Here is a 17,305-nt window from a genome sequence, read left to right as displayed (position 1 = left end):
TGATCTCTCTGTCCTTATCTCAGTCCTTGATCCACTTTTCAACATATTTACTCCCCTTTTCCATTTGAGGAGGGGGAGTGAGAGAGCAGTTGTGGTGTAGTTCAGCGGCCCAGCTGGGTAAATCCACCATAGTAGTGGTATAGTAACACAAACAGGGAAATTGATCTAAATGGTTAATGGTTAGATTTTACTGGAAATAGATCTGCAATTCACTGTGTGGTTAAAGAAAAAATTGTGCTGGTACAGGAAGGAACAGTATCAATACTTATTTTCAACATCTGGCACAGTTTATGGTTTCACGTGTTCAACTGGTACAAAACACAGAAACACTAGAAGCAGTAGGAAGTTCTACCTAACAAAGGTGGTCTAAAATGTCAAGCCTAAAGTAAAGACAAAACTAAAGATATCTTCCTGTCCTTCCATTTGCATAAAAAGATGTAATATGCTAATATAACTTACAATAAGAAAGTATTTCCTTTGGAGTCTACATTCCTTCCATTTCTCAAGGACATCTTAGGCATTTTAGAAAACTTCATGCCAGCATATTATCTACAGCCTCAAGCAGCAATATTATGAAAAACACATTGACGAGTGTATTTGATAAAATCTGTGCTGTTGCCTTCAAAACTGTATCTTGAGATTTGCCTTGAAACAACAGTGATTTCACTATTTTCACAATAACTTATGAAAATGTAAGCTCCTAAGCAAAATCTAAAATTAAAATTGAAAGAATCAAATAACTCTTCTCTAATAATGGGGTTGTGAAGATACTAAAAAGCACAAGACTGCATAACTTGTATTTGTAAATGCAAATCCCCAGATATGAGGATATGAGCAGACCAAAAAGGACAACTCTTGATTCTTTCACTGAGACAGTATGACTCCAAAGACTACTAGGTTAAAGCCTAATGCGGTCAGATGCTATTGCTGTTGCTCGTCATTATACTTTACGGTTTGCATTTTTTCCCCTACCCTAAAACAGCCTTCAGATGAGAGGTCTGGTTGTCAATCACTATACCTTAGAGTACTATACTACAAAAAATGCTTTGAATTAGAAAAGCACCTTGAAAACTTATTTAATGTAAAATAAATAAAATCTGAAATACCCCTATGTGCAACACCTTAGTACAAACTGTTGTATATGTTATTATTAGACAGAACAACAGGGACTTTAATGGTTTTAAGGGGGAATTGTTTAAAGTTGGGGAAGAAGGCATCTTTCCCCATTCAAACCAAGGACAGTTGGTAAGTTTCTTGGTTACAGTCCAACTAAGTGCCTCCATTCTGACTCAGCGGTAGAATATCTTAAATGATTATATTTGTACCTAGGCTTACTCAGTTTGACCTAATTAATAATGGTATTTCAGGGAAACAGGGGAACATCAATTCCAACAACGAGTTGTGTGCTGAGTTAAAAGCATTCATTGTGTTTATACAGAGTACTAGAACAGTATCAGGTTGTAACTTTTTTAACCATTATCAATCCAAAATAAATTGTGCTTACTGAGGAATGCCATGACACCGAACTACATGATGCTTCCAGGTTTATTTTAAACAGAAGTGAGAATATGATGGGGAGGGAGATAGCAGTCTTACCCCAGCACCCCAGTTCCTGATACATCCAATACTTACATTTTTCTGTAAAGAGTATAGGTTGTTGTAAGATTTGTTTCTCTTCCTGAAGTCCAGTTGCAGGTAAGTTCAACATTAAAGTAATAAATACAGGAAATATTTCCTGGCGTGTCTGGTGGAACTACAATGACCAAGGAGAAAAAAATATTCTTATAAACAACTTTAATATAAAACTTACTATGTTAGTCAGAAGGCCAAGCTTCACTATGTGGCTTTCACAGAACTCCTTTTTTTTTTCCTCTTATTGCCCTCAAAACTCTTCACAAAACCAAAACCATTCCTTCTTTCCCCAGGGAAGCAGGAAGACTGGCTCCAACTGATTCTCAGAAAGTACTTAACTGAATGGGCCTGGAGGTATTTTTATAGTAGTTCATTAAACATATCAAAACAAAATATATTTTGTCCTGAATGTCTAAATACACTCCCTGTAAAGTGTCTGTAGGTAAACACCAGTCCAGCCACTAGCAGGAAAACAAAGATACAGCAAAAATGTACAAGCATTGTCTGAAAGATAAAGCTCCTCTTGGTTCCTTCTCAAAATACCTAGCCACATACCTTACTAAAACTGCTAAACTAAGAAGCCTGGATGGCCTCAGACTGCAGAAGACAACTTCCTGGAAAATGTATCTGTGTGACCTTGAAGCAACCACTAATTTCACTTATAAGCAAGATGGCACAAAGGAAACAATCCATAAAAATGTAACACTCTCAAAGATACCTGCGTTAAACACAGACTTCACTCACTAGAAGAAATTGGAGTTGAAAGGAAGAGAACTGCTCCCACTGAAATACACTGACAGAAGTATTATTTTGCAGAACTGGCTTCTTCACTGTTCTACCTAGCACATTTCTTAAAAAGATCTTTTTGCTTACAGCACACTTCACTTTGCAAACCATCAGTATTTTCTGCTGTTCTTTATTCTGTGGGTTTATTTCTCTGCATTTACCGCTTCCTTACTAGAATGGAATCCCCATGCATGCATTAGTATAAAATGGACTTAACCTGCTCAGTAAAATAGAGAAGTAGTATTTATATTTATCCTGCAACTTTCTCCAGATGAGACTATGATTATAATTTTTCTGGAACAGAGGATTGGAAAGGAAATCATCCCTTGAGAAGGCTTAAGTTGGCTAGGCTAGACATGAGAAATAATCAAAGAGAAGGATCTAGTTGTCTCTGAACTCAACAAAAACCACCCACTGCTTTAGCTGGTCAAATCAGGGTCAGATTATGGATTAGCATCAATAAGGATTGCCAAAAATTTCATGCTTTAGTTTAGGAAAAAAAAAAAAAAAAAAAGATACTTGAATAAAAGGTCTTATAATGCCCCAAGCCAAACAAACAAGCAAACAAAACTAGGTCCAAAAAAAAAACCAAAAACATGACAGTAAGTTTTGTTTAATATAACAAAAATATTAAAAATTTTGTCCCATATTTCTACTTACAGCCAGATTTAACTTCTGTGTGAACCAAAAGTTGTTCTTTGCCTAAGTACTTGATGAAACATTTCACATGTGCTTTGTTGTAAGTGAAATTATGGATGATTACACTAGATACAGTCTCATTCACAATGTTATAGTTTTCCTGAGCAATCAATTCATGATTTAATTTCCAGATGATGTGGCTTGCATTTCTTTGAGGCGTATAGTGTTTTCCAAGAACACAAAACAGTTTCAGGGTGGATCCTCTTTCAATTTCAGGAGATGAAGGAAAAATGTCAGCATCTCTGATAGATTTTTCATCTAAAAGCAAAATTAAAGATATCACATTACCTAGATCCTTTCAACATACCTGCGAAAAAATGCTACCTTATTTTGCCATCAACATATACATGTATGTCTACACATCATTTAATTTGATTTTTTTTCAAATGGAGTTCAAATAAAATTGTCAGATAATCCCTTGAATCAGATTTTGCTGATACTGAGTATGTAAACTCAGTTTTTACAAATTACTATCTTAATACAGGTATTGTATAAGAATTATGTTTCCATACTTTCCCAGATAGAGTGGAGAAGGTTCAACTCGTGTGTTCCTTAATAGAAGTAAATGAAGAAAGGAGGCTGTTGCCATTTAAATGTTTTTAAAAACCTGTATATAAAAAGTACACCTGCAATTTCATTGTATCATTACTATTGAGTATGTCAGGAAGTACATCAAACTGTTAAGTTTAAAACCTATAACCAGGCTGCAGTATATTTCAATGTTTCATTAGGATTTTTACCCTTCACAGAATTTAAAATCCCAAACACAGTGCAGGAATTGTATGTAAAATGTACACAAAAGGAAAACACAGAAGGAGGGTGAAGGAATGAACTCAAAGATCTCATAGAGAACTCAAAAAGTGTAAGAATCACCCAAAGGAATCCTGCAAGGAGCTATTTTATCTATTTTACTGTTGCTACTTGTTTCTTGGAGCCAAATTTCATAAATAAATCTGCTAAATAAAAAACAAACAAAAGAACATCTTTCAGACATAGAATTTTGTTTTGCTGGAATTAAGAAATTAAACCAAATATTAAACTTTCTTCCTTGTTTTCTGCTAATTCTCTTCTGGTGTATTTTAACCCTTATGTGATTTGATTCTGTCTATCTTTTTGCTGTCTTTTTGTTTCAAAGTAATTTATTTTAATTTCAAATTAATTAAATAAAACATAACTTTGTTTTTCATACTGCTACACAGTTTCCTGTGTATCACATATAAGCATTCAGCTGCCCTGCTTCATATAGTTTAAGCTTCTGCAAACATATGCATCCCCTCTTCCATGTAATCCCCAAACAATTTGAGATGCCATTATGTAATACACTACTGTTGTGTGTTAAATTATATGCGACAAATTGCATTGAATTGTCAATTACCATCAGTCATTATTTCAGTCTGGCCTTGTGATTTCCTTTTCTAACCTATACTATTCAACTTAATCGGTATAAAGTGCCACTGTTGTCACAAGCAGCATTTTTAATCCCCATGTCACTGATTCACTCTGGTGCTACTCCCTTCCCACGTCAGAATGCCTAACTGTGTAAGAGAACTACAGGGAAACTGAAACAAATGAAAAATAAGAGCTTGGTGAAAAAGCACATAGTTTTCCACGCAGATCGGTTTTGTAACCACTTCAAAACCGGCCATACAAACAAGCACTGCGATGGAAGGAGATGGAGATCCAGAGGCAGAAGGTGAGCAGGACTACAGTGTTTCTCCCAGCTTCAGCAGTTACGCAAGCTTAAATTGACGGTGGAGCTGCCTGATTTATTTTAAAAAATGACATTCACATACCATTAAGAAACTTGTAAAATTAGGGATAATATAAGAATGTTAGTAGTCATGGCATGAATTTATGAAAAAAGTAATATGTGACCTAAACCTGTCCCGAAGCAGCACACATTAACTGCTCTTTTAGTGCTCACATGTTACATAAATGTTAATTTGTTCCATTTACAGATCTCCAAAGTTAACAGTCTTGACAACCTAACAAGAATTGAACTATGTATGGTACGACTTTCTGGTGCAGGCTCCTCCTATATCCTGTGCAGCAGAGAAAGAGTTACCCAGGTAAGCTTTAAAATATTCTTTTTTAAAAACACAAAAGAAAACAAATCCAGGCTGCAACAATCTAATTTGCATTCCACAAAGAGATCAAGAATGCTATAAATTAATTTTTCACACTACTGTACACTACTTAATGTGTACAGTATGGTTCTATTTTTAATTATATATTTTTTTTCATTTTAATAATGCTTGGACATTTTACTTGGTGAAAGACACCTTTCAAAAAATTTTCTTATGGCAAGACAAGTGCTAGTAATAAGGAAACAAACCTGCTATAGAACTTCCGCAGAGCAAGATGAACATCCAAATCCAACAGTTGAACATTTCCTTTTCATAAACTATGGGCAGGAAACACTGTCATAAAAAAAAAAAAAGGAAGAAATATATACATAAAAATGATATACTTCAAGTAAAGGTGTCCCTGTAACTTTAATACTTTGCAAACATTTATGTAAGAGTTAATGATGATTCACTCGGATTGAAGTTTACTTTATCTCAGTGTAAGTTTCCTGCACAATGGAGAAATCTGATGCAGTTTTCCTAAGGTAAGTGTTTGAGTTTTCCATAACAAAGAGAGAGGTAAGCACACCTGAAATCCTTCTGGGGGTGATCCAGTCTGCCTTCCAATGCCAGCGTAAAGAATGGTTGAAAAATGCCTTTGTGTCTGTGTGAAATTCAGCCTGCCTAGCTATCTTCTGCAGAGAGACATTTAGCAAGGCTGATTCTTTTAAAATGTCTACAAGAGAACTACATTCCATTCAAAAATAAAGGAAAATCATAATGGTCAGGTGAATCCAAAAAAGGCTTTACCAACTTCATAGGAACATGCACCAAAGATTACCACAGCTTTGTCGTAAACAGTGATGCAGTCGGTACTTTATGAGCTAGGAGACCAGTGGTTGCTGAGAAACTAACACTTCAAAAATGATTAGTGGTATCAACAAAACTGAGCAAAATAATCAAGAGCTGTACAAGATGTGCCTAATCAAAGCTATGACAGAGTAGGAAGGGTAAGCCCAAGAGAAATCAAGTCTGCACAGTAATGGGTTACAGATGCTGCACTGGCGTAAGTACTTTTTTCTGCTTCAAGAAGTACATCATCTTATTAAGTAGTTAAATAAAATGTTTTGTAGCAGCTCCATGAATATGGCTTTAATCTTGGAGGAAATGCTCATTTATGAGAACACCAAATCCTGTGTGTGGCATGCGAAGATAAGCATGTATAACTGTTCACAGGAAAGAGCTTATGGCATTTAACATAATAAAGCTCTATTATTCTTTTTTGTAGTCTTAACTACTAGCAACCTGCAACAAAAGCTCAATGTGTTCTCTATGTTGTAAGGACTTCATGAAATAAAACCAACAGTTCAAAACAGTTTTTTCCTAAAAAAGAATCGAGAAAAAAAGAAGGGATAGAATTGTCACCACAAAGCAACTGTCTAGACTGAACGTGAATTCACTGCTCTGTGTAAGAAATGGTCATAGTTTTTCTTACCTGTGGCACACTCAAAATATATTTCAGTTAATACCAAGACCAAAACAAAGATATTGGTTCTCCCCAAAAGGGGCATGCAAACTATTAGCATTAGTAAATGAATCATTGTAACTGTTTACTTTTAATTTTTAATCGTTTAACTTAATTAATCAAGTAAACAAAACAATTAGTAAAGTATTACAGAATACAATCCCTTCCAATTTAGGAAAGGAATAACTTACGAGAAGTTTTTAATAAAATTAATAGTCCATTTCAATAGAAGATGTTTCAATAGAGAATGGCAACTGTAAGTTGACATGGACACTTGACTTTATCTGGGAGCACCAGCTGACTCTTCTGGAAATTACTGTGCAGATCATGCCCAGAAGTTTTGTGATAAAAATGAAAAGACAGTATGAGAAAAAGGACCTTTTTCTTGGTAAAAACTTGGTAAAAGCATAAAACACGTCAAAGAGTTCAAAAACTCTTGCAAGGAGATGCAGAACTGTCTGACATACTAAAAAAATGGGAAAAACAGAAAAAGTTTATTAAGTCTGTTACACGCTTCCCACTCAAAAAAACTATTTTTTTTTCCTTAAAATTTCACAAAACCCTAAGTTTCTGATGAAATTTTACATGCAAGTTCTCTATTTTTAGGGGACAAGAGACAGAATAGGCGGCATTTCAGCCAAAATAATTCAGCTATTTCCAATAATAGGGAAAACGCTTTTTGACCGGTCTTTTGACTTGCTCCAGCGATCCCATACTTTTTTTAGCAAGGAATCAGAACACAAAAGCATAGGGAAGTCAAAACCATTTCTGAGTTATGCTTGTGCCAAAAACATCCCATACCACCATAAACTCCACTACAGTGGAGCACAGCACTAAGAAGCCCAGGCATGGCAAATCCAGCCGCAAGCCCAGTTGCAAGCCTTCAAAAAACTCTGGTTCCACATGCCTACCCAAAAGCTTAAACAAAGATCAAACATCCCATCCATTCTCAGTGATCTCCTTGTCCTCTACCATCACCAGCTTTTCTCTTTTTTCCTAGTGATTTGTACACAGTCATTTCCACTTGGTAAAAGAAAAAAAAAATTACGTATATATATATATACACACGTTTTTGCTAAGGTAGCAAATGTGACTTGCTATATGACCTGAAGAGCATCTGATTTGCTTAAATAGAGAACTGCATGGGGCCTAGGGAGAGAGATCTCCATGGCATTTCTTCCCATTTCTTCTTCTGTTAATTTGGTTCAGTCCTGAACCTTGCACCTTCTCCCACCTTCTCGAGTGCCATTGGCAGCCAGTTATTCGACATGCAAGTCGCTTACTACTGCATGCCAGAAACCAGAGAGTGACTCAGCAGGTTACATCTCTCTTCCCATCTTATGTGGCAACCATACGTGAATAAATAGGTCTTCAGCTGTTTGCTCGTTTAAGAAATCGCACACGTAAAAGTGTTACAAGAATGGTCTGGTGATGGAAAAGTCACACCATAAATTCAGACTTGCTGAAAGGGTGCGACACAAAACTGGGAGGAAGAGCTGATAGAGCAGAGAGTCATGCACCATCCAGAAAGACCCTGACAGGCTGGACAGGTGGTCAGGTGGGCTGACAAAAACCTCACGAAATTCAACAAGGAGGAGTGCAGAGCCCTGCACCTGGGGAGTAGCAACCCCAGGCACCCACACGGGCTGGGGGCCTCCCAGCTGGGAAGCAGCTCTGTAGGAAAGACCCCCTCCTGGGGGTCCAGGTGGACTCCAAGCTGAACGTGAGCCAGCAGGCTGATGGTAACAAGGCTCACACTAGGCAAGGTATTGCCGGCAGCTCAAGGGAGGTGATCCCTCCGCTACGTTCAGCACTGGGCGGCCACCCCAGAGGAGTACTGTGTCCAGTTCTGGGCTCCCCAGTGCAAGGGAAACACAAAAATACTGGAAGGGGTGTAACAAAGGGCCATGATGATGGGTGAAGGGACTGAGCATCTCTTTTACAGCTGGGACTGCTTCGCTTGGAGAAGAGGAGGCTCATAGGGATCTCATCAATATACAGAAACACTTGAAGGGAGGGTGCAAAGAGAACGGGTCCAGGCTCTTTTCAGTGGTGCCCAGTGCCAGGCCAAGAGGCAAGGGGCACAAACTTCAGTGCAAGAGGTTCCTTCCAAACACCAGGCAGCACTTCTTCCCACACTGTGCGGTGAGGGAGCCCTGGCACAGGCTTTGGGGTCTCCTCCTTGGGGATCTCCAAAAACACCAGGACGTGGCCCTGGGCAGCCTGCTCTGGGTGTCCCTGCTTGGGCAGGGGTTGGGCCAGATGGGCCCTAAGGTCCCTGCCAGCCTCAGCCCTTCCATAAGTCTATGAAAGATACCTAGAAAAGCTAAAAGCAGGTCAGCAAACAAACTGCATGAGCAGAACCATTTTCCTCAACAAGAGTTATTTAAAAACTCGATTAATCAAAACGATTTCTTGCAGGAAGGGAAAATCACAATGAAGGTATTTTTTAAAAAGGTAATATTATTGATGAAAAAAGGCTGCCTCAACACCAAAACAACTGTTCTTCCATTTTTCATTTTGAAATTTATTAAGTTATTTGGAATTATTATGGTTTAAAATATATAAGTAAATCAGATGAAAAAATGACCCTAACCAACTTCTCATTATATTTTCTATGTAGAGCTGTTTCTCGATCAGCTTTCCTCCCTTTCTTTCCCATTTTTCAGGATGGGAAAGTTTCTTCCACTCAAACCTAATTGAATATTATTTTTAAACTACACAAACACATACTTCTGAATGCAATGCAGCTGTTGCGCCATGCATAGAGGACATGGTACATTTATAAGTGGAACCAGAAGTATTTCTTTAGCCTGCATAAAACGTAAGCCCAGTAATTTTCAAGAATTTCTAACGTTTTTGTTGGAACCTAACAGGGTGGCCTTTCCCACTAGGTATAAATACAGCTCTCTTAGCAACTGACAACAAAAACTGAATAGTGATTGTAGCCTTACATTCAGTCTTTAGCAGCAATTGGAGGATCTCTACCATGCGAAGCGACAGACTTTGCTCTATCAGCAAATGCTGATTGCCAGGAGCCCTAGTGTGAGCTACCCTAGTGAATTCAATTGGAATTAATACAGAAAAAGAATGAGATTCATTTGGAAAAGGTGTAAGCACAGGTGTCCTGAACTCTACTATTCAAATCTATCAGTGTTTACAGAAATCCTGAAGGGAAGGAGGGCATTTTGAGGCAAATAAACCCAATGTGAACTTCAGTCTTGTTCCTATAAAACAGGCTGCAGAAGCATCGGCTTCCAGGACCTGTTCCAAGGGTGAGTACCAGTGGATATCAGAAGAGGAAAAGAATAGATTTCTCTGCACAGGTCAGAGCAGAGAGTGACATGCAAGCATACTGGAGGAAGCAGCAGAAGTGAGGGACAGTCAATTTCCTCTCTGAATTCTCTAATCCCTACAAATCATACTTTGGCAAGCCCATTCATGGGAAAAATGTCAAACACTGTAGTAAATGATCCTGAGCACACTGGTTTTGTGACCTGCAGTACTCAACTGAGCTAAAAATACTGTTAGCTGAACCTTAGTCCAGGAAAAATAAAACTTACAACTTTGACATTTAAATAAAATTTCACTTGAACAGTAATTAAGCACATTTTCTGATGTGCTTACATCAAAAACAAACTTATTTAAATTTGAAATTATGGCAACTTGCCTTAAAACCCATCATTAAAATTACTACTTATTACTGAAATAAACTCAGAGTATTATTCAAATAATACAGCTTTATTGAGAAAATAGAAACCAGTAAGTTTCCAGAGACATCTGAAGAAGCAACATGGAGAAGAGCCTCTTGAAGCTCAGTGCCAACTTGTGACGGCAGACTTGTTCTACATATGTCATAGTGGGAAAAAAAAGAATAGAAACAAAGGCTGTAATCATTAAGTTCAATGACTTGTTAATTTACAAACTGCAAGTTAACTAGAAACTGAAAAAGCAGGAAAGACATTTTCCTCTTTCAGCCTCTAAATAATAATAATAATAAACAAAAAGGCACAACAGGATAAGATACTTTTGTTCTAAAATCCTGAAGGACATAGTGACAAGGAAAGGTCAGTTCAGCTAAAAACTACTGATAACATTTATTGTTTACGACACATCGAGGTTACAGATGCAAAACTTGTCTTGATAAACCCTTTCCTTTTGTATAGAACGTTATTTAGCAGCGTATTAAATATTAACACATTCTGATATAAAATGCTATACATTATCTTTAAATTCCAAATTTCACCTAAATACAGCTTGATACTAATAAAAGAAAAATGTGTCTAGTAAGTAGAACAGAATTCACTATTCTCTAAACAAATACAAATATAACAGATAGGCCTTTAAATTTATCTTTTGGTACAGATGCCAAGCTAAATAAAACAGCTGCAGAACAAGTATCTGTTTGCCAGTATATTAATATATGAAACCTCATAATAAATACTTTAATTTTAGTGGAAAAGCTTAAAGCTACAAACACAAAACAAGATTTAATTTCTCTATTTTACATATAAGCGTCCCTTTTTTTTTTTTTTCATTTTAAGTACATAATCAGATCTGACTTGATAATGCTTACTAAAAGAAAGGTCAAGACATCAATGCTACCAGAACTGAATGTTGGCCACTACTAAAGACAACTGCAGATCTACTAGCCGCACAGTCATTCCTTGTTTTTGTTTTACCTGTGGGAAAGAAGAAACAGTGGAGCAAGGGCTTAAGTAGGAATCATGCACAGGTCTGATCCCGGGCTTTCCTTCTTAGCGTGAGCTTTTTGGGAACCCCAAATGTTAGAGTATACTTTGAAACATGATTTTGTGTCACACCTTGGTAGGACATTATTAGGTAGGGTCATTACCTCTGTGCCCCCTCCTTGAGAAAAGAAGGATGACCCAAAGAAAAACGGAGAACAAGACAGATGCCTGTGCCATAGTAAGCAACCAGATGAGGAATCTGGATGATCCCTGCAGAAGGATCCATGCACTGTGCTTTAAAGGAAGGTATAACTCTTAATAAGAGAGGTTTGAGTTCTTTTTTTTTCCCACCTAAACCACAACCAAAACCCTTCCTTACCTCCCAAACCTGGCAATTGTTTTAACCTCAAGTTCATAAGGAATATGCACCTGTCAGACAGTAAGAGGGAAGATTTCCTGTACTTCTTCAGAGCATTTGTTCACCTGTCCAGCTTCACCTCATAAATTAAGATCAGTTCTAGGTGCTCCAGAGTAAAACCCACATCCACTTAAGTAACGTTTGCAACTGTTTTACAAAAAAGACAAAATTTTCCTGGAACGTTCAGAGGATCAGCTACAGCCCAGTTGCAGATCCTTCCACAGTGCTGCCGGTGTTAGGAGAATAGGGGTAACAACGCAGGTAATCCCGGTCTCCCAAAGACAAGAATCAAAGGAAACAACATGAACATGAAATATCACTATCAGTCAAAAAAGATGACTGCGACCATGCACTTTACATGCCCACACAACAGCCATTCTGAAAAAGAAACATAATCATCTATCCTGGATCACATTAAAAACCCATCTTACAGTCACGGCTGATAATGAGTTTTGCACTTACACAACTGTTGTAATATTTATTCTTGGGTTTAGTAGTTAGTTGGTAATACTGGCAATAACTATGCAATATTTTGTCTCGTATCTTTCTCAATGATTAAGAAGGTCACTCTGCATGGCCTGAATATCCTTCTGCTTCTCTATATGCAAACACCTAAACGTACTCATCTCAAGTTTATACAAATGGAAGTATCATACTCTTCAACAGGTTTGTTTTCCATTTCCTTTGGTTATTTTTCTATATCCTCTTTTGAAGGTTCGCTATTGCTTCATACCCTTCCTAACGTGCGGACACAGTATCTGAATAATTAGCGCTGGGTTTACAGGAGTGGGTTACAGCTCCATTGCATTAATGCAGTTAATGTGTAACATTGCAGGGAAGCCTCTACACAGCCCACCTTCCCCAGTTCCTTCAGTTTTCACTGCGGGATGCCAGACAGATGCCTTCCTCGCTCAGGTTGTTAAAGGAACTTAAGATCACTACCAGGACTCCTACCTGCTAATTCCTCCTACCGCACGTCTAAGCACAGCATCAGCCCTTTTTCCCCAACAGAGGAGGCAGTCTTTCCAAGACAGTTTTTTGTCCTGCTGAGCATGGTCTGTATTCTTTGATCCAGATGTATTTATCTCACTATAAGCCTGCAGGCGACAAGTGACACGTTTCACCCTGCTGACACCGATCATCTCGTAGAGGTTGCGTGTCCGGTCTTCCATTTACTGCCCATAGCGTAAACTCGAACTAGCAATATTTTTGTACCTCGGTCAAAACTGCTGGCTCAAACAGAACTGTGGTGTGAAACTAATTGCAATTACGGGACCTACTAAAACAAACAGATTTTGAGATCTGCCGGCACGACATTTTTCAATTAAAAATGTTCCCTGCAAGTCCCAAATACCGCCAAAAAAAAAAAAAAAAAAAAAAAAAAAAAAACAGATCCACATTGTCACTGTATATAAATCAACACTGTAACGTTCAATACTTTATGACACAAACCTAGAGGGGTTTTTTCTCCTCTTTCCCTCCCCTCTCCCATTTTGAAGCCTGGTGCTAGTGGTCAGTCTGTGACCGAGGGACCCGCACTGACCGCTCCGCTCCTTCAGCCTGATGCACGGCGCTTTCCCCGAGCACAAAGCCACCCTTTTCCCCCAGTGCCTCAGCTCTCAGAAGTTTGGTTTCAGCTGTTGCGGACACCCACCCGCAGGGGACAGCCCGTAAGGACGCGCAGCCCCATGCAGCCTCCCCATGCAGCTCAAGCAGCGGGCTCGTCGTGTAGGGCGATACCTGCGGCAGGCACGGAGCTCGCAGCAATTACTGCACCTCGCAGGGGGCAGGAGCTGTGCAGGCAGGGCAGGAGAGGCACGGGGCCGCAGTATGGATTCTGATACCCGGCATTTAGCCCCTCCGCAGCGGAGCTCACAGCTGCCGGCAGCTGCCAGGGAGCTGCCGTGCGAGCAGCCCGCCCGCTGCCCGGCACGCCCCGAGCGCGGAGGCCCGGCCCCACCGCCCGCCCCGTGTCCCTGCTCCGAGCCCCGGGGCCGCCTCTCTGCCTCCCTGCCCGGCCCTACCCGGCCCTACCCGGCCCTGCCCGGCCACCCCACCTTTAGGGCCGGGTCCCGGCCCCTCACGGCCCGCCCGCCATGTTCTGGGGCCGGCCGTGGCGCGGTCAGGCGGAGGGGCATGGCGGCGGCCCCGAGCCCAAAGGGAGGGTGGGGAGAGGGGCCTCGCCCGCTGTGGGCACGCTGAGACCCGTCTGGTGTTTTTTTGGGTACAGATGGGGTGATTCAGCGGTGCCTGTGAGAGGCGCAGACCTCCAGAGGGGAGCGCGTGGGTTAGGTTAATAGGCAGCACGCCTCATGCATTATTCAGGGCATCAGCACCATTAGGATCAGCCGAAGTTATGGTCCCTTTTAAAGCTGTGTGCCGGCTAATGGCAGCCATCAGCAACAGCGGAATAAAAGGAAAAAGTATCAGGAGGAACATTGCAATTAAGAGGGATACTGTGAAGTCAGCAAATGGAGATGCAAAGTCCCCAGCAAACTGCCTCTTAAGCACCAATGGGACCTTTCTGAGCAGACAGTCTCTGAGAACAGATAACACACCTCAGTGTCTTAATACACATATCATCCAGGGATCTTGTTCCCGATCCAGCAGGAAATCCACATTGGTTTAGAGTGTTTATGCTACACTATCTTCACAGGGAAGAATAAGCAACAAATTTATGTGAAAAACCTCTGGTAAAACCAGTGAGGTTAGAGCTGTCACCCCTAATCAATTATCTCACCCCTCACTCAGGCCCATCGCCTCTTTCACTGGGGAGATGGGCGCTGGTGGGGAAGGTCACGCTGCCTCTGCTCCACAGCTGCCCACTGTTGGCAGCCGAGGTCCCCTGGCCCCTCCGGCATGTCTCCATTGCATCTGTCCCGTCTCCAGAATCTCATACCTGTTCACTCCTGGGAGGACTCAAGAAATGCCCTTTTTGTTTAGCTCGAGTGTTTCAAGAAGCCACAACCAGCCCATACAGCGGTCGCAAACAAGCAGCAGAGCCGTGCTCAAGAGTTCCAAAGAGCAGTTTCAGACATTTACCGTGCACATGCACCCACAATTTGCTACCTGAGAGCACTCACAATTTGAACTGCTTTCTGCCTACAACTACCCAACCCCACTGCTGATCCCAGTCTGTAAATGAGCAGGCTGGCTGACAGACCAGAATGCCCCAAGCACAAACCCTACCCCTCAGGCCAAGCTGGCGTTGTGCCTGCACACTTTGCACCTGGAGCCATCAATTCGGACACCCACTTCATTGACTGGTTTCTCCTGCCTGTACTTGTCCAGCTCCTATTTGCTTGCCTCCTTCCCACAGGGCAGCCCTTTACACCCACCACCTCAGCAGCCACTCCAACTTTCAGAGCACCCTTGAGTCTTCATCTCTTTAGCTAGCCCCCTTCCCTTCACCAACTAATTCAGCCAGGTAGCCTGCTGATCCCCTTTTTATTTTTCAAATGATGTTGCAACCCCCCCACGATCTATGCTGTCAGTATAAGGCTGCATTGCACTGATGTTTCTAAATTCTCTCTCCTATTTAGAAGTATTTTATGATGTTAGTATGACAGCAGTGTTTTGAAAACTTCCATTTATTATTAGATAACTTCCATTTATTTTATTATTAGATAACACAAAACAGAACTGTGATTAAACAAACAGACTTGAACTGTAAACTAAGCTTTCCTTGATACACTAGAATTTCTTCTTAAAGAAATGGTCAGGCTTTGTTGTTGCTGGCAGCTGTATCCTGGACTTGATCTATTGCCACCTGTAATAACAGATTAACACAGTACATTGTTTTAATCAACTTGATGAAAGATGTCTCAATCTTTTAAAGTGATGAAAACTACTTTTGCTAGGTCTGGTACAACTTAAGCACTTGCTTAACTTTTTAAGATCTCAAGTCATCCCTCTGGACTAGGCACAAGCTCTAATTAAAGCTCCCATAGTTGTAAATGCGTTGGTGGACTTGTTGCACTTAAACCATTCCAGGATGCAGAGGACATTTCAGGAAAGCAGAAATAACTCTTCCACTTACCACTCTCTGTAATGATTAGTAGGTAAGGAAAAACCGTCTTACAATAAATGATTATGTGACTAACCAAAAATGATTAACCATAGAAGACTGGAAACCCTTAGGGTGTAATAGAAATCATGCCAAAAATATGTCGTCACATCCACACTTAGGGGTGCTTATATCCACTTTGCACTAGAATGCTCTAAAAGGACAAAACAACTACTTTGAGTGGCAAAGAGTCAGGCTGTTCTTGGAACTTCAGGGAAGAAAATACCCTCAAAAGGAAGACTCTTTTCATTGCCCTATCTTCTGTACCTATGATCCTGTGGGTGGTGATTCGTGGACGGCTGCCTCAGGGACCTGAAGATCTTGCATGCTACTCCCTGAAGGAAGGAATTTGTGCTCTCCCTACGGGTAGGATGAGACAGGACACTGAAGAACTATTGCTAAAATCTGACCCTGATCACTCATTTGTTAGATCACAGTAGCACAGTTCTGAGAAAAATTTATCTTCTGTATTATCTATGACCACACATTATAAAGTTACTAATCAGTGTACAATTACAGTGAATCGGTATAAATTAACACTTTGGCAGGCAACAGAGAATTGTGTAATGAAGTAGAAAAATTAGATGCATTTTCACTGGTCAGTCTGTAATTTGACTTTGCAGAATTTAATTGTGCAGTCTTGATGAAAGCAGCTTTGATGAGAAACAGAACTTTAGCAAAGTGTTTTGTTTTTGTTTTTGTTTTGTTTGTTTGTTTGTTTTTGTTTGTTTTTTACTGTGAAATGGTTGAAGACTCTGTGATATCTTAAGAGAAGTGTGTGAGAGAGGGTGACAACTGAAACATAACTTTTTCTGAAAATAACCCAAATATCCAGGAAACCTGCAAGCATTCAGAAGTGTAATTCTGAGAAGCACTCAACCTACATCACACCAAGTTGCATGCACACCTTTGTTTGATCCCTCCAGTTGGGATGCAAAACTTGTAAAATCAAAGACACCTCAGCGCTGAGCTGTTTAAGAAGAGAACCAAAACATTTCAAAATTTCAGAAAAAACTGTATCAATGGGCAAAACAGATAGTAATGACCAGGAAAAGCAGAATGGCCATGTCCATGTTAGCTTCTTCACCAATATCCAGAGAAAAAGCCATTGCTCACTGCTGTTAGCAAGGGAGAAGTCAAAGTGCACATGGTAGCAAAATGTTTTGAGAAGACAGCACCAAGATGCTACTCTGCCTCACAAATCTCTAGCAAAAGTGAAATCAATCCTAACTCTCCTCTTAACTCTGCCCTTTCCATATACTCCCACTCTGCCCACAGCTCTCCTGGTTCCCCAGCAATACTTTCTCTTATGCTGCTGTGAGAGAATCCATAAAATCTCGATGAGCCGTTCTCCTGAAAACCACACTTTCCCAACACTTGGGGCAAAGTATTGGCTAATTCAAAAAGCAAAGCCATAACTTT

At 40.1% G+C, this 17,305-nt stretch overlaps 1 protein-coding gene across 3 annotated transcripts in view; it reads right to left on the bottom strand.

Moving 5' to 3' along the window:
* IL31RA (interleukin 31 receptor A) overlaps positions 1-13,970 on the bottom strand; it is a 37,678-nt gene extending 23,708 nt beyond the window's left edge. Inside the window, exons 1-4 of one of the 3 annotated variants that reach the window (XM_032205751.1) lie at positions 13,875-13,970; positions 5,453-5,537; positions 3,079-3,375; positions 1,633-1,753 (exon numbers count right to left, since the gene is read on the bottom strand). In XM_032205751.1, coding sequence (XP_032061642.1) covers positions 1,633-1,753; positions 3,079-3,375; positions 5,453-5,537; positions 13,875-13,955 — 584 coding nt within the window. In that variant the 5' untranslated portion in view covers positions 13,956-13,970. Of the gene's footprint in view, positions 1-1,632; positions 1,754-3,078; positions 3,376-5,452; positions 5,538-13,269; positions 13,292-13,557; positions 13,696-13,874 lie in introns of those variants that run through there. The other 2 variants (XM_032205752.1, XM_032205753.1) reach the window with 2 other exon arrangements.
* Positions 13,971-17,305: the final 3,335 nt, after the last annotated feature.

The sequence above is a fragment of the Aythya fuligula genome, chromosome Z (assembly GCF_009819795.1).
Source record: "Aythya fuligula isolate bAytFul2 chromosome Z, bAytFul2.pri, whole genome shotgun sequence".
Taxonomy (NCBI): Eukaryota; Metazoa; Chordata; class Aves; order Anseriformes; family Anatidae; genus Aythya; species Aythya fuligula.
Note: the sequence above shows the minus strand (reverse complement) of the source record. Positions and strands in the feature narration are given on the sequence as shown.